Source organism: Acartia tonsa, chromosome 4, assembly GCF_053477335.1.
Source record: "Acartia tonsa isolate MP-2025a chromosome 4, ASM5347733v1, whole genome shotgun sequence".
Classification (NCBI taxonomy): Eukaryota; Metazoa; Arthropoda; class Copepoda; order Calanoida; family Acartiidae; genus Acartia; species Acartia tonsa.
Genome location: NC_137263.1, coordinates 17,640,917 through 17,659,399, shown reverse-complemented (window position 1 = coordinate 17,659,399; position 18,483 = coordinate 17,640,917). Strand labels below are relative to the sequence as shown.

The following is an 18,483-nucleotide window of genomic DNA, read 5'->3' as shown; positions in this document are numbered from 1 at the left end:
TCATATTAAACAATTATTTGGGATTATTTGATTTGGGGATGGCACTTATTATATTGTATTCCTTATAATTCAGGGATAACAAGTTTATAAACTTTGGGGTGCAGTAACAAATTTAGTCTATTGTCTAATATCCACTATCTCCCTGTTCAAAATAAAACCTTGTTTGATAAAGTTCGTCTTGTAAATACTATATCCATTAATTTATAAAATGAAATATCTTTAAAGCTTTCTTGTACCTGTATGTATGAGTGTCAGGGATCTAAAGGGATCAATTGATGTTCTGTACATCCCCAATTACTATACACCAAATAACTCCTTCTGTAGATTACAATTAGTGATGGAAACGTTTGGACACTTGTCTTAAAGAACCAACCAATCAAAGTTTATTAAAGTCCTCCAAGTTGTTAAGCAAACGATTAAGAAAACGTTATTATAAAACTTTGGGGACTAGTGTAATAAACAGCACAACCTCCCCTCCCTCCCTGTATGAGTGTTGTATTAAAGGCTTGTACAATTTGTGTTGCATGTGTATTAAAGAATTTAAATTGGATAAAAGGTATTGATTAATTTAAATAGTTTTAACAGGCATAAAACAAGACTTTAAAATATTTGTTTTCCTCAATTTTACCTAGAAAATTCTCCAAGGAAAATTTATTTGGGCACTATTTCTACATTTTTTTCCAGTAAGGCTTCGAAACCGATAAATATCTGCCGGATTAGAGACGGTTCTCAGCCATACTGAAAAATAATTTAGAACATCGTAGTACAGACAATTTTCCACAATTATTAAAATACAATCATAAAATTGATACTCAGAAACTGCTTTCCAGTATGGCTTCGAAACCGATTAATATATGCCGGATTAGAACCGGTTCTCAGCCATACCTAAAAATCATTTAGAACATCGTATTACAGACAATTTTCCACAAATATTAGAACAAAAATCATAGAAATTAATACCAGTTTTGTTTAGCACGGGGCTATCAAAAATGGTTTTAATATTTTATTTTTTTCATTTAAATATTCGTGGAAAGCTGTTTATAATACGATACGATTCAGTACCTGCCTAAAAATCTAAATTACAATTGATTAGAAATGTTATTTTCTCATTACAATTTTTTCGTAATGATTCTTTTATGAATATAATACACTAAATTGAATTAAATGCAACAATTTGAGAATTTGGCCTTAAAGATTAATTTTTCCATTTCAAATTTAAAATAACTGCTTTGAATGGAGTAGTAAAATGGAGTAATTATAAAGATCCTGATAAAAATAATAAGAATTTGTGCATTTCCATTTTTTCTATTTGTCCTGCACACAAATACAATTTCAAGTTGAGGCGTATACAGGCAGGGATCTAAAGGGATAAGACAATGGCCATTAAATTTATTGTTAGATTGTACATCCCTAATGATGATATACAAAATTACACCTTCTGTAGATTACTATTGCATCCCCCCCCCCCCTCTAGATGTTATGAATTAGGTAGAATGGCTTCTTTCAAAAGTAACCCTCCTTTAAACCTTTCAACTGCTCATCATCTCACTTTCTAAAACTTGTTTCTATCCCCAGTGGGGTTTTCCTGAACCTTACCTAACCAAAAAGAATAATTAGAAGCACCCGTTTTTAAATGCTTAAATAAATGAAGATAACTTTTTTACTTAACAAGAATTTATTTAAAATAACTTAAATATTAATCCCAGTATCCTAATCAGTGGTGTGCAGAGGGTTTTGCCAGCTTGGAGCGCACTAGAAAATTCTGACAACTCACCTTAGAATAAATCAAGGAGGGTGTTAAAGACAGACATCAAGACGTGTGTTATATTATTAAATAAAGTAGGTGCGCTACCAAAGATTTAGGACAACCAGCTAAACAATTATTTGACCTGGTGATTTATTTTTTGTATTGACAACAATATTTCAATGAAAAACTTTTCTATAACTAGGTTCTACATGTCAGTTAGAACGAAAGTTTAAAATTTCTTATATTCTGATTTTCGACAATATTTGTAACAAAGTTACTCTGTAAGTAAAATAGCTTCATTAATCATTTGAATGATTCGCTTTTGTCGATCTCACCATCCAAGGAAATGTTCTACAAGGTTCAATATGCAAGAAACCCGAAAATGATAAGAATATTATGTATAAAGCATAAGTTCTAAATGCTTATAAGCATAGCACATAGAAGCATTTTATAAGATTTTTATAAGTAAAACATTTTTCTTTTTAGTTATTGAATTTACAATAATAAAAATTCCTAAAAACCAAAATAATTTCAATAATTCGTAGAAACTTTCAAGAGAGATATTGCAATGAATTTCCAGTTATGAATTTATACTTCAATAATCATATTTGCCTAGATTTCAATGTCCAAGGTTCGAGCAGGGAGGGAAGGGACATTGGGCTGATAAAAACGTTTTCTTAATTGTTGGCTTAGCAATTTTGGGGACTTTTATTGATTTTTAATTGGTTGGTTTATTTGTTTCAGTGTCCAAACGTTTAATCTACTAATTGTAATCTAGAGAAAGTTTTATTTTGTGAATCATCACTGGGGATGTACATCAATTAATCGGCCATCGTCTTATCCCTTTAAATCCCTGGGTTTGAGTCTGTTTGTAAAGCAATATTTCAGATCAATTGAATATTACTATACAGGGAAAATAAGTCATGTTTGATTTGATAATTGTTTGATATAAATATTTATGTAAGATGCTAACATATATGTATATATATATATATTTATATATTGCTTTAAAAGTGCCATTAATTTTGATAAACTTTAGATTTTATATATTTATCTAAAGAATTGCCGGATTCATATCTTAATTTCCCTCGCTAAGAGATATCTGAAATGCAAAGTAGAACGATGCCTGTCTGTCAATCTAAAGCCTAAGATCTCGGTAACCACTTAACCGATTGTGCTCTACTCTTTAGGAAATATAGAGCTACTAGTTTTAAGCTATTTTCTTGGGGTTTGGGACACCCCACGTTTCATTTATAAGTGACATCTAAGCTAATAAAGATATCTAAGATGCATGGGAAATATTTTGTTTATACTAATACATTATTTTTTTTGTTTCAGACTACACTAGATTAACATATACTTAAGTAAAGTGAACTTGTAGCGGGATAAAATAACGATCTTCCCCATCTCCATTTACTCCATCCCCTCCCCTCCTACTGGATATACGAACTGACCAATATGACAAGGGAACTAGCAATTTAAATTGTCAACAATTTTTCCCCTGTCATAATATCCCCTTATATTGTACATTTATTACTGAAACACTGTACAATTGTTGAACAAGGATAGTTTTGTCCATAAATAACGCAGCATTAGTTACCTGTTCAGGAATAGTTTATTGAAAACAGTATGAAGAAAAAAAACTTGTGAAACATTAAAATTAAATGATATGGAGTTAAAATGTTAAGAAGAAGTACCCCCTATAAAATTCCTATGGCAAAGCACTGTGTGCATGTACTTATAAAAAATAAAAAAAGAGTTACAGCGTAGACGCTTTAATTGACACACACAGTGTGTTTTTTTTGTCTTTAGTTGTCCTTTCTTAACACAAAATGGCCAATTTGCGGATTTTATTGAATATCTAATTAAATTTTTCTATTAAAAACAAAAATAACTTCCTCATTTAGTTGTATTTATTTAGATTAAATATTTAGATATATCTGAGTTTTTAAATGAGATATAGTAGATCTAGATGGTCGAATTGGCCCCATAATTCATCAAACTAAAAAAGGAAATTTTAGCAGACAAACATCTTTGTTTATTTAAGACTAGAGTTTGCTCGATATCACTATCTCCCTATTGGCTAGTTTTCTATATGCATATCTATTTCTCAATAAATCTATTTTCCTCACCCGGCATTACTATTTAAAGAAAGTAAATATTTAATAATTTAAATGATTTTAAAAAGATTTTTTAAATCATATTTTTTTCTTTACAATACCATCACCAAAGGGTTAATATGATTACTACAATTTTAGTTTAATATTTGAACACACAAAGTGTCGCCACAATCGAATTCTTTTAAAACAGAGTTTTCTTAAATTTATTATATTATAAATTTATATTTTCTTTTTCATGATTAGAAATTAAATACTTCAATATAATGTAAATAGCAACATGAAATGAAAAAAATTAATTTATTTTTAATAGAGTAAAATAATGGGTCTTAACGTTCTGGCCAATGGGATTTTATTATGGATTATTGGAGCACTATAAGTTTTAAACATATATTTCTTGGAAGACTTGAGCTCATTTATAGACATTTATTTCCTATATAGATCTGACATGGATCTTGATGCAATACAGCAGGCCGTTTTGTACATGTTAAAAATTAGAAGATTTCATTAAATAAAAGTAATCGCAAATATACTTAGTAAATAAATGGGATACATTCCAATAATACAAGCGTCGAAATAATTTCCCGAAAGCTAACTTTATGTTAAGAAATTCAATTATTAACAGCTGACTCAATACATATGTTTTTTTTCATATTTTTGACATTATAAAATTGAAGAATTTTTAGACGATATAATTTACCCAAGAAAAAGCTTTATCCTCAGAAATTTTTCGGGTATAGTCCCTTTCGTAACATCGCACCTCATGGGGCAATTCTTCGTATTTTTCACAGTGGCTTTTCTCCTATTTCTAGCCCTTGCCCAATTACCTAACCCTGTGGGGCAATCACCTAACCCAATATAACCTAACCTAAAATAACCCATGAAAAATCAATTTATGGGGCGATGTTACGAAAGGGACTATTCCCAATTTTTCTAACAAATTATATGGCCGGATTGTCCCTCCATTGTTTTCCTATTAGCTTATTCAGTGAATATGTATCTAGATTATATCTATTTTTTTATATGGTAGGAGGGGACAACAAAGATTATTAAATTTACAATCCTCTCCTCCCAAATTTACCAACTACAAAAGAACAATTTTACAGATATTACTTTGGTTAGATTATCTATCATTCATTGCCCTATTCCTGAATCCCTGTTGATATGTATGTAAAGTTCATAGATAAAGGGATATTGCATCTAAAAAAATCAATTATGTCATGATGACATTAGTCTTATGTTGACAATTAACAAAATAAAAAATTCAACCATAACAGATTTATAATATGATTTTAATCAAGAAAATAACTGTAAATTTTGAATGACGGAAAAGTCAAATGAAAGAAAATAATTTTATTTTCCAATGAAATATCCCTGTGAGATGTAAATCTCCTAGGGTTGAGTTTACACAAAATAAACAAAATTCTGGATTATAAATCTTTCTTATTTCAAAATATTTAAATGTTATTTGATGATAGGTAAACTTGACCTTCATAGTCATAACTTTACAACGCAAGCCTGTATTCTTATATAAAAGTAAAGGAGTGTTTGTAGCGAAGGATCTCGTTAACTGCTTATTGTTAATTACTTGTTCCTGGTATTCTGTGAAATGTTTACTAATAAGTTTATGCTATTGAAATAGTCGAGATAAAAAATAATTTCCATATTTAAATATAATATAATTAATTTGTAACTTTTTTCTGGAGGTCAACCATTAATTATAAGAAAAAATGGGTATATAATTAAACTACCCAAAGTAGTAGGCAAAGCTTTCCTGAAAAGAAAAACAGAAAACTTTTCTAATGATTGATTAACCTAATAGAAATAATATGTTTTTTTTCAGTGAACGAGAAAATCTACATTTTCATATGGTTTTGGTTTCTACTGCTCGGATTCCTGACAATTCTTGTGGTCATCTACAGGGTCCTAATCATTTTCTCTCCAAGAATTAGGGTAAGCCTTTTTAAAAGCGAAGCTTTTCTATAATTAGGGTCGGTCCGTCCGTACGTCCGTAACGGATAGCTTTTTTCGTTAACTTAGGCATGTTAGAATTGTCCTATCGATTTCAAATTTTGCATGGTGGTTCCTGTAATAGTTAGGTACGATTTAAAAAGCGTAGAAACTCTGTAATCATCACCAAAATGTCCGTACGTCCATTTTAAACATGTTGTTTTATTCTACTTTTTTAACAACAAATTTTTATGTGATCTAATCATCCGATTGATCTGATTTTTGGTATATTGATTCCTTGGACAACAAAGTATAATGTAATAAGCGAAGCAACTCTATAATCAAGTCCAAAAATGTCAGTATGTCCATAAACATTATCCTGAATCAAGCAGTTTTTCAACAAATTTACTTACAATTTTGCTTTGACTCTTATACATTTATACTAAGATTATTCAGTTCTGACACTATACAAGTATTAATGTCCGTTTGTCCTACCGTTTCAGTGCTTCGCTTTTATGGATGTTGTCATCCTTGTTAAATTTATCTCAGGGAGGGAGGGGACATTGGTCTTTCTATTACATTAGTACCCAAAGTTTTCGGGGCTTTTATTGAATTTTCATTGTTTGGTTCATTAACTTGAGTGTCCAAAATTAAAATCTACAGAATAGTAATTTTGTGTATCATCATTGGGGATGTACGTCCGTTTATCGGCCATTGTCTTATCCATTTATTTATCTTATTCCCTGTTAACCCTGGAAGCATTTAGGCAACGGACAGTTTTATTGATTTCCATGTCGATTGCAATTCATTTAATGAGAGGGGTTAATTATCAAGTTATCAAGTCAATGTCGACAGTTTAGCAATCGTTAGTCATCAATTTAAAAATCTATATCTAGTTTTCGACATTATTATGTTGATGAAATAACAGCTACAACTGGCTATTACTTTAAATCAGAAGTGAACCAAAAATAAAGTTCCTAGCCTAGAGCGATCCGCAAAGTTTAACTCTGATAATGGATAAAAGATACATGTCGATATTATGACAGGAGAAATTTTGTCGTCAATTTAGCTTGCTAATGTGGACCTCATTTATTGCTCTGGGGAGAGGATGGGGGTAATGGGGGGTATCGTTATTTTAGCCAGCTGCAAGTATCTCTTAGCAGAGAACATGAAAATTATTTCGATCACTCCAATCCTGACTTTGGCCCACTGTATGTTGTACATTTTTTTTTAAAGAAAAACTAGAAAATTGTTGAAGAATAGACAAAAAGCATAAATCTGAGGGAAATGTAAATATAAAATACACATTTGTAAATATATGGCAAACATAGAAAATGTTAATGCTAAACGCTTTGAAAGTGTGAACCTTTTACAAAGATGTAAACCAAAACAGCAAAATATAAAAAAAACTGTACCTACTGATTTTTCTATGCTGTCATTTCACCTATAAAAACAGACAGGAAAACCAAATGTTTTTTTAGGCAATTTTTAATTGGTATAGAATAACTTCAATCAAAAAGAGTTTTCTTACTTTTTTGGATACAGAATACGTGGATATTGTGAGAGATTCTCGAATACCCCGATAAAATGTTTCTCTCAGCTGGATCATATAACGTCCCCCCCCCCCTCCTTATGACTATACCCCACCCCTTGACTTTATATTATGCAGGTCCCAAAAGTTTTAAAAACACATTCTATGATTAGTTGGTTAAAACCTTCGGGGAATTTCACAAAATCCATATATTGGGTAGTATAAACCAGCAGTGTCCAAACTTTCAAACCAATAATTTTAGTCTACACAACACCAATTTGATACATTTCAATTGAAACCAATTAGGTTATTTTTTTTAATATACAGAAAGTTCATAAAAGGGCTAGGTTCTTGATAATGGGTGTAGAATATACGTAGATATTATGACAGGGAAAAATTGTAGTCAATTTAGCTTGCTAACACTGAACTCGCTTATTGGTCAGTTCCTTCATTCAGTAGGAGGGGAAGGTATGGGGTAGAGAGGTGGGGGATGGAGGTATCGTTATTTTAGCCCGCTGCGTGTTGCACTATATTAGAGTACATGAATATCTGGTTTAAGATCCAAGTAATTTTCTTGATTTGCCTAAAGTTTCTATTGCAATTTTTTGTCAAATTTCTAAATTTCTTGGCAAAAATGTTACTAGTTTGTGTGAACATATATTTTGCTGAGTGTCAACTAAAGTTATAATTTTGTATGCATGAAGACTTACAACATTTTCACACTACATACATTTTTGCTGGCTGTGTGTATATATTGGGGAGTTTCTTCAAATCATTTTTAGTAGCGAAGCTACTCTATAAGAAATGTTCATCACAGATGTTTTGTGGAAAGCCTTATATGCCTAGCTACTAATTAAGATAGACGGCTGAATTTTTTTATGAAGATTCTCCGCACCAATGTGCATCTAGTATATGACTTACTCAAAATAGAAACTTGGACATTAAATATCTAAGCAAGGCTTTTTCATAGTTTGGGTCGGTCCATCCGAAAAGGATAGCTTTTATCGTTATACTAGGCATTTTGAAATCTTCCTATCAATTTTAAACTTTGTATAAATAGTCAGGTACAATTTAGGCGTAAAAGTTCTATAATTGTTAACCAAAAGTCCTTACGTCTATTTTAAACATGCTCACTGATTTTTTCACTTTTTTACAACAACTTTTTGTATGATTTAATACCCTCTTCATCTGTTTTTAGAATAATCAGGTAAACAGATAAATACACCAAAACTTACAAAATCAATGTTATATTTAGGCCTACTTGTTGTACATCCGCTTCCGCCTGGTGAAGAAGGAGTGCATCAACATCATCATCAAGAAGACCAAGGTCGGGGACTGGTTCCTCCTCTACATGCTCGGACAGAACATCGACTCAATCATATTCAAGGAGGTTGTCCACGAGCTCGCCAGAAAGTTGGGCTACCACAACAAGGATATCTACGAGTCTTGAATAATTCCTTCCTCCTTGCACACACACACATTCTTGTTATTATTATTATAATTCTTAATTATATTATGCAGTGAAGATTTTAGAAATATTTAAGTTTTAAAGGTTCAATATACTTTGAAACATTTTTATAATACTATGTAATATAAGTGATAGACAACAATGTATAAAGAATTTAAAAAACATAATTTTCTAAAGTGATAACAATGCTTATTTTATAGTGATATTAATTTTGTCCACTCAACACAAAATAAGTTTAATTTATGACAAATTTGATTTATTATAGTCAAATTATTTTAAGTTTATTTTAATTCTGTTATTTATAGTTTAAATTTTGATTATTTTGTATGCATACCATGTATGTTTAATAGATCTGTTCATAATCTGATTTAAAATTTTTTGGAGTTGTATTGAGCAAGAAAGAACTTTTAAAAACTTTTTCAAGGTGGTTTCTTAAGATTTTAAGCCGTAAATGAAAACCAGGATTTAAATGTTTTTACACAGTTTATCCACAGAAACAAATAAAAAGGAAATAGGACGTCTAGGGGGGGGGGGGATAAAAACGGGGTGAAAACCCTCCCCACAATTAAAAAAATGTGGAGCTATAGGCACATACCCCCCCCCCCCCCCTCCAAAAACATCTTACTTTTAATTTGGGGCACACAATTTTTTGGGGGTATTATTCAACAAAATAGTCTTTTAAACCTCTACAAGCCCTCAAAAATTTTTCTGAGCTCTTTTATTAACTCTTAGATCAATACAATACAAAAAAATTCAAAATTTCAAACTGGTGACAGATCTAATGTTAAAATAGGCATCCACAGGCTAATTGTTATTACTATTATGTAAATATTTAAAAGTTGTAAGAAAGCAGTAATTTTATACTAAGGATTCTTTCTTATTGCCTTTCCACAAATAATAATAGTTCTTTAACGCATCGTATTATAGACAGCTTTCCGTGGATAATAAAATGAAAATTTAGAAGATTAAAACCTGTTTTGTTAGCCGAGGGATCGAAAACCCAGGCTAACAAAACTGGTATTAAATTTATGATTTCTATTAATATATTCTTGCAAAATTGTCTGTATCCGATGCTAGATATACATAATTTTTTAGTATAGCTGAGAACCGGTTCTAATCCAGCGGATATTAATCGGTTTCGAAGCCATACTAGAAAGTGTATCAGCACTCTGGAAACTTAATTGACCCACAGGTTCAAAGTTGTTTCATTGAATTAAATATGTTAATATTCTATAAATATCAAAATGAAAATTATTTCTTCAATAAATCAAGAAGTACAATAATCCCTTTTAGTATTTTTTAGGGGCTATGTAAAGGGGCAAGAAGGGGGCAAAAAAAAGCCAAAAAATCAACCCAAGGCTTAAAAGTAGAATAGCCGTAAACCACCCGGGACCTATGAACAAAGTTTACACGACTTTGAACCTAATGGTTAAATTAGTACAGGGTGATAATTTTTTTGACCTTTTTATTGAGAAATTGGCAAATTTTCTTTGTTTTTTATTTTGGAGTTTAAGGAGTCAATTTATACATGGAATAAAATTTAATTTATATTAAGAAAACAAATTATTGTGAGGGTGCTGTTTTTATATTAAGGTTCATGATTTCTTCTTAAAGGGGGGAACGATCTTTGACCCTAGTCCCAAAACCCAATTGTTAATAACATTTAGTAACATCGTCGACATCTAAAATTTACATATTTTGATTTTTGTATTTTTGACTTTGTCAAAACGTTTGATGTTAATAATAGATGAGATATAAATAAGTTTTAAAGTATTTTAACAGTCAAGAAAAGATTCGGATATTTATTACAATTGAACCTCCTAATTATTCTATTTAGGAAGTTGTCTAGCATGTTTCTAAATGTATTGAACACTTGGTTTAACGGGATTGTGTCATAGATCGAGTCCCCCTTTCCTGTTTAAAAAAGGCAAAAAATTTTTATTAAATCTAAGACAAGGCATTTAACTAAAATTCAACATCCGAAATGTTATTTTGTATTTTAAAATTTTTTTTGCTATAGATCTTTAAACTTGCCTAAAAAAATATCAAGTACAATCTTACAGTTAATTATAGGTAAAATAACTTTTTAATTGATATTATTACTTTTTGTACCAAAGATTTTGTTTATTGTATAACCTTAATTTTTTTTAATTAGCACACTGTCGATTCTTGATGCAATCAAGTCATGAAAACACCATACCAAATGACAATTTAATAATTATACTAGGCCTAATTGTAAAGTTTAAAAGAAATAATTTGTATAGAAGTTTGTTTTTTCTTTACTAAATGATTGGGAAGTTTTAAAATGTTTTGAAGAAATCCAAATTCAAATTACCTTGACCACTGTTTACGTTTATTGTTTAACAACTTTCAATTCACAAAAAATACCATGTTTTTAAAAATATGTCTATTCAATTCCAAAGTGGCCCTTTTGGGTGTCTTGTTAAAATGTCTTGATTGCATTAAGGGAACAATGTGGTTGACTTGAAATGTACTGCCTTTGCAATTTGTATTAATTAATTGTGTAAATGAAACACAAATATTATGTATTAAAAATAAAAATGTGGCCAAAATTACAATTTTGCGAATAATATAAAATTGCCATGATTCATATTAACTGCCCTAGGACAAAAAATAAATCTGCAAGCTTTAATTGTTATTTTTTTTGTGTATCGCAGCTACTAAATACTTGGTAAGTCAGTATGTCCGTCTGATTTTAAAAAAAATATTTTGTTAAAATATATAATATGTTAAGGGAACAGGATAAGGGTTTGGCAGCTGCGACTAGGCCTCAAATTAAAACCAATTTGATTGGTTTGAAAATTTCTTTAAAAAAGGGATTGCCATATTTGAACCAGGTTCGAACTTCTAGATGATTATTAAAATTGTAAAAAGTTATATTTCGCTGAGGCTTACAGGCGACTATCAATATCGAGCCCTGGGTATAATGCATTGATTGCCTTAATGTCTTGGTGATAATATAATTGAAAAAAAGTTAAATACGGATATGTCAAGTTGTAGAAAAGATGCTCTTTAAAAGCCATGAACAAACGAATATCCCATAATTATAAACTTTTCAAGAAAAAAAATTTCAGCTATTTCGACAAAATTGCTTAATCCTATTATATAAAGTAGTAAGCGTTTTTTGTCTGTCCCGAAGGATCTCGCTAACCGTTGAACCGATAATGTTCTCCTTTACAGTGAAGCTTCTTATAGGTCCTGGGAAGGTTTAAATTTAAAATGGGATGAGGTCGACTTTTCCCCCTCCTACCTTAAGTGCCCCTAGAGGCTTCTAGGGGGCATAGCCGCTAGTAAGTTAAAACTCGCTAGATCGTTTTTGGTTATAAAAAATAACAAAACGAACATTTATGTAAAGTTACATTCAAATGAGACAATTCTGTCATTTTTAAAAGGAAATATAAACTTATCAATGCCCATGACGTTAAGACTAATTACAGTTAAAGTTCACTTTTTTAAAGCGAAGTCTTTCTTTTTTTCGGGTCTGTCCGCCCGTAACGGTGAGCTCTTTTTGTTAATTTAGACATGTTAGGTCCTTTCGATTTGAAGCTTTGCATGATGATTCCTACAGCAGTTAGTATACGATTTATGAAGCATAGAAACTATATAATCGTTCTTAGAAAGTCGGTACGTCCATTTAAATAGCTAGCGTTGATTTTTAAATTTTTTAATACCTAACATTTTTTTGTATGATATAATTATCCTTTTCAACAACAGTTTTGTCTAGACTTCGACAAGTTAGTGTTCTGCTTTTTGAGTTCTGACATTACAAGTCTTAATGTCCATTTGTCCTACCGTTTTAGAGCTTCGCTTTTACGGATGCTGTCATCCTTGTCCTAGAAAAAAGTTAGTTGTAAAATGCAACAATGACTTGAAATAAAGAAAATTTTGATGCGAATATATATTATTTATTTAAACAATGTTATTGTTAATACATAATTAGATACAGAATTCCGGATCGCCAAGTTTATGCTTTTTAATATTAATTGATTTAAGTAGGTAAATAATTTATCTCTAAAGATTATGCTAAAATTAATTATAATTAGTTGTCAACCTTAATTTTTTATGGGACATTTTAGAGGACAGGTTTTAAAATAGAATTTAATAAACATTAATTTTAGAGGACAGGTTTTAAAATAGAATTCAATAAACAATAATTTTAGATAGGAAAAGAGAGGTAATTATGCATTCTGTAAACTATAGCCCACCCTCAACTTAACATTTTAATAAATCCTCTAACAATATTCATTGATCCGAAGCTCATTTAAAGATTTTAAGTGAATATTAATATAATAATAACACATTATTAGTAAAGATAAAATCATATAACACGAACATTTTAGTAGAAGACTTGTACTTTTGGTATGTTTTGAATTATGGACTTTTTAAGATTCATTTATCACCAAATATGTTTAATTAGTTAACATTTTTTCCCCTAAAGTATCAAGTCCATAACATAAAATATACCATAAACAATACTTTGGAAGAATTATTAATTTGGGGCAACTTTGAAAAAAACAATTTATGTATGTATATAACTTATGTTCAGTTCATTCAGGCAAAATATTAAGCATATAAAATAAAAGAATTTTTATGAAAATAAATAACATTTCAATAATATATAACAAATAGGAAAATATCTTTGGAAAATGTTGTTTGATTGAAGGCCACAATTATCAATATTAATTTATTAGAATTATATTATCATATTTTATGCTTCTTCATAATTTTCAAGTCTTAATTGCATAGATGAATAGTTTTTTTTTGTTTTTGCATACTACTTTCTTCAAGACTTTTAAGTGCTTTCTTTTCTGAAAGAATATATTTCTTTTTACATTATACAGATATTAATTTTAATTTGATGAATACTATTCTTATCTATATGAAAACTAAGTGTGCAATGATCTTTTGAAATATTAGATAATCATTTTCATAATTACTGCAAAAACAAACACAACCTTCTTAAGTGACTCTCTTTTCATTAAAATCTTAATAAGATTAATTATGCTATTTATATTAAAAGAATCTTAGTATTTAGTAATAAAACGGCAATTGAAGACACCAACAACATGCGAAGATGGATAGCAAAGAATCACAATAAAATATAACTATTGAAAGAGTGCAACTAATTGCTTTGTTGCCTTGGCAATGTCAAATGCACACTGTATTACTTGTTGGGTCACAAAGTTTTGATTCAGTGTCTCCTTCTGAGAACGTAATATCAGCATCCGACACTCGGACTCAAAGTGTGTGGCGGCGGCGGTCAACGATGATAGGCTGGCGGCTATGCTCGAATGGCCGCTCTCCTCCGGGAACAGGAGGACCATATCGGTCACGGCTCGAACGATACGCTCGGAACACGGGATAAAGGACTCAAACTGAAATGAGAAAAAAAATATATTATTCAATTACCTATTGTTTTTTTACTAAAGTTTTTGAGATCCAATAAAGCTAATATTAGGGGCGCAGCCTCTTGCAAAACTATAGGATAATAAATGTTTATTTCTACTGTTTTTGTATTATACCTTCTCATCTTTAGCACTGATTAAAAGTTCTTGTATACATCTTGTAATAGCTTCTGTTCTTCTTACAACCTCTTCTTGGGAAGGCAATGATTCCTGAATATTTTTCTTTATATTGATGTGTTTTAAATATATTTTATTGAGATATGATCTTTTCTAAATTATTTTAACAATATTAGCAACCAAGAAGGAAACATTGAGCTGTTTATTACACTAGTCTCTGATTTAAATTATAACGTTTTCATATTTGTTGACTCAACAACTTTGGGGACTTCATATCTTATTTTGATTAAATGGTTCATTAAGTTTCACCACTTTTTTTATCTACAGAACGGGTAATTTTTTGTATCAATTGGGATGTACATCATCAATTTATCGGCCATTTTCTTATCCCTATAGATCCCTGATTAGCAAAACTATTTTTATTTTGCAAAATCTTGTTCGTAGCTCCTACAAGATGTATAACCTTAGTAAAACAAAACCGGATGGTGTTTTATGTTTAGTTCTACTTCATTAGAGGAATATTGCGCATAATTATAAATACCTGATACATAACACTATCTTGATATTCATATTGTTGTAGTGAGTAAGGTAAACTTCGGGGTCCATCATAACCTTCATCATTCGAATATCTCGGGTAGGAGGAATCAATATTATCAGCGGCCATGGCGGCTGCAGCATTAGCAGCCGATGCCTTGTTCCTGGGGCTGGCCGGTGGTATGTTCATGTAGTTAGCGCCGGGTCCGGGAAGGGAGAGTGGACCAGTCATGCCGTAACTGCCAGATACTGCTCTACTGGCTTGACTATAACAAAAGAAATAAATTATGTGATATATTCAATGCATACTATGTAAAAAATAGATGTTTTTATTAAGTAAGCTTTAAATATATTATCAAATATCTTTTTTCCTAATGTACAGAAAAAGTTAAAAATAATGGTTAGGTATGTAAGATGTTTTATTAAAGAAACATATTTTGTATTACCTGTACTCATGCATAGATTGTGCTCTAGAACCTGGACTCTGAGGAGACCTTAATGGAGATGAATGGCCAGCATTTGAAGAATTTCCATCACTATAACTGGTTCCATCACCGCCTCCCCGTAGCATATAGGATGCATTGTGTTGCTGATCATTGCTTCCACCACCATGGTTAATCATAGCTGGAGAAACACTGACCCTGTGCAAGCTCTTGTTATCCTGCACTAATCTTTGTACAGTTGACTGCAGCTTTGCCAACTCTGAACGCATATCATCGTTGCTGGCAATAAGAGCTTGAACTTTCCGTTCCGAGTTCTCCAGCTGTTCTTTTAATAAGGCATATTCTGACTGGTGGATCATTTCTTTGTCCGCCGCGGCTAAAGATTTTGATCGTTGTAGGCCACCACCCAGGGCGTTTAGAGATGTGGAGTTTGAAACCGAGGCTGAAGCTGACGCGTCTAGGTGGGATGTATCAATCTCCTTTGTGGCAGCAGTGGCTGCTGCAGCAATTGCTGCTCTTCGCTTAATGCTCTCTTCTGTGTCGTCAATATTATAATAATCATCATCACTAGCTACACTATCGTAAAGTGGTTCTTCATCATCGTCGAATCCGCCCACACCTCCAACAAAACTTAGTTTCTGGAGTGTGTGATTAAGCTCGGCTGTTGGAGAAAATTTGGTACGAATAATGCCTCTCGCTGAGTCGATTTCGCCCTGGCGTCGTTTCGCCTCCTTTAATATATCAATAGCTAGGATAGTAAATTCGCCGTGTGACAGACGGGCTAACTTTTGCCGTCCCTGATTTCGAGTTGCACTGTAGTCTGGATTTAGTGGGAGGAACGGAATAACAATACTGTTTTGAGAATTTGGCTCAAGCCTGCTCCAGATAGCATCAGTCTCTCTGCGGTCAACCTCATCATACACGTCTATGGCCAGATCTTCGAAGACTTTGTTGTTCAGTCCAGTCATCTTTTTTCTTGCAACTTTCGGTTGCTCTCCAGACTGTTCAGGTATAAGATAATGATTATTACCATTATGATCTGGACGTTTGGCACAAAGGTAGAAGGATATTCTGTCCGTCAACTCATACTGTGCATTGTTTAACCTATTCGCAAGACCATGATAGCCACCAAGACGAGCATAATCTGCGGCCGTCTTGCCCTGCATGTCAGTTGCCGCAGGATCAGCGCCATATACCAGAAGAAGCTCAATTTGACAAACCTGACCAGCACGGCTAGCTACTGACAAGGGAGTCGAATTTTTTTCAGGATGAAAATAGTTTGGATCTGCTCCTTGTGACAACAATCTTAAACTGGTCTCCAAATTCGGCGTTCTAACACTAAAATAAACGTTTTTATTATAATTAAAATATCTTAAAACCTATTATTGATTAAAAAAAAAAAATAAATTAAACGATGTACATAGTTTTGTGTATAAGTCCAACACAGACTTATTTTTAACGCTAATATTTTTTTTGTTCAAAATTAACCTTAAAGTTTATATTTAGCGCTTACAGTTTAAACAAAACTTAAATGCTCATAGTAAATTTTTTTAATGCCACTTACCTTGAATGTAGTTGTTTACTAAGATCAGATTCTGAAATCAATATGTCCTCTTTAGCGGGTTTATACACAAAAGTTAGATTCTGGTATTTAGATCTTATAAAGTCTGCCTTGTTTGGATGAACTGAGTCATGTGGTTGAGGCTTCTTCTTCCCTGACTTGGAGCTATTTGGATTGAGCAAACTGTATTCCCAAATACTACAAGAAAAATTATTTTAATTAGAGGTTTAATCATTTATATCAAAATAATACATAAATATATTAATTGAAAAGATTTGCTTTAAAACTAATGATCCTGGCATTTCTTCTGATAATTATGCAAAAAAAAAATTACTTTCAAGACAAATAATGTAAAAAAAATTAGGGTTGGCAATCCGTATCCGAATCAGGGATTCGGAATCCGCCCAATTTTTAGCCAATTTTGGAATCCGAATCCAAATACGGTCCAAAAATTTGACGGATTGCCATCCCTAAAAAAATATAAGATGGTGCCTAAAAATGAAGTTTTCTATTCCTTTACTGCAAATATTTTTTTATTTTTTAAGTAACACAGTTAGAAGTATAACCATATAGAGGATATCTTCAGTAAATAAGCTATGCCTTTTTAATTAAACTTGCCATTTGCATTATTAAAACATATTTTCTTTATAATAGAATAATTTAGCGTATGAAATATATATTTCTAAAAACCTGTTAGCACCACAACTGTAGAGTGACTGAACCATGGTTAATTGTTCTGGTATCCAGGCACCATGCTTTAGGGACTTAACATGAGATATGTGCCGGCCTAGAGACCGGTGGACGGAGCAACAGTCCGAGCAGATTAACACACCACGATTCACCGATGCCCATGATGGGCTAGAGGCTCCACAGTCAGCGCAGGCGGACAATGGGTGGCGTGACTTTGACTTGGAGGAAAACATTTTCAACTAGAATTTGTGTCAAATCATCTGAAATTATAAACATAAGAATCTACTAAGTATGCACATTACTCATCATACATTGAGCAAAAAAGTGCAAATATTTACCAAACACGGCGCTTTAGAGCTGAGTATAAGTGAGTACTTGTGCTCCATCACTCAAAGTTACAAATATACCCAGAATTACCACATTTTGTCGATATATTTCCACAAAGTTTAGAGTGATTTTTTACATGTTATAAACGATTTTTGAAAATAAATTATATGGGTTGACAATCCGTATCCGAATCCGTTTTTTTCATAGCGGATTCGGATTCTTAATTGGTAGGCTAAAATTAGCGTCTTGAGTTTTATTCTTTCAACTCCCGCTTTTTGAAGGCAAAGATTATCATCATTATATATATAATCTTTTGAAATCTGGTTCAATTATTGGAAGTGAATTATAGAGAAATTTAATTTATAGGACATATGTAGCACTTAATTTTTAAAAAAAAGCCTTTTAAAATATTGCTAGAATCCGGAATCCTCCATTTTTTTGACGGATTCTTTTAAGAATCCGAATCCGGTCCAAAAATTTGACGGATTGACATCCCTCTAAATTATAGCTTAAAGTAGACAAAACTACTTTATTTCTTAATATTAATCCCTAAATTAACTGCTTTATAAATA

At 31.6% G+C, this 18,483-nt stretch overlaps 2 protein-coding genes across 6 annotated transcripts in view; one reads left to right on the top strand and one right to left on the bottom strand.

Annotated features, from left to right (window-relative positions):
• Positions 1 to 9,718, top strand: part of LOC145316316 (innexin shaking-B-like) — an 81,607-nt gene extending 71,889 nt beyond the window's left edge. Inside the window, exons 8-9 of the mRNA XM_080156748.1 lie at positions 5,708 to 5,817; positions 8,601 to 9,718. Coding sequence (XP_080012874.1) covers positions 5,708 to 5,817; positions 8,601 to 8,795 — 305 coding nt within the window. The 3' untranslated portion in view covers positions 8,796 to 9,718. The remainder of the gene's footprint in view (positions 1 to 5,707; positions 5,818 to 8,600) is intronic.
• A 2,999-nt stretch (positions 9,719 to 12,717) lies between these two features.
• Git (ARF GTPase-activating protein GIT1) lies at positions 12,718 to 17,869 on the bottom strand. 5 transcript variants are annotated; one of them, XR_013878421.1, is made up of 8 exons: positions 17,585 to 17,869; positions 16,898 to 17,092; positions 15,337 to 16,671; positions 14,898 to 15,156; positions 14,357 to 14,449; positions 13,790 to 14,209; positions 13,299 to 13,567; positions 12,718 to 13,187 (listed from the first exon to the last, which is right to left on the bottom strand). XR_013878421.1 is itself a non-coding variant. In XM_080156744.1 (6 exons), the coding sequence occupies exons 1-6, from the start codon at positions 17,815 to 17,817 to the stop codon at positions 13,940 to 13,942; spliced, it is 2,385 nt and encodes a 794-aa protein (XP_080012870.1). In that variant the 5' UTR covers positions 17,818 to 17,869; the 3' UTR covers positions 12,718 to 13,939. The 5 variants fall into 5 exon arrangements, 1 of the variants encoding a protein (XP_080012870.1); XR_013878419.1 differs by having other exon boundaries at positions 13,299 to 14,209; XR_013878420.1 differs by having other exon boundaries at positions 13,311 to 14,209.
• Positions 17,870 to 18,483: the final 614 nt, after the last annotated feature.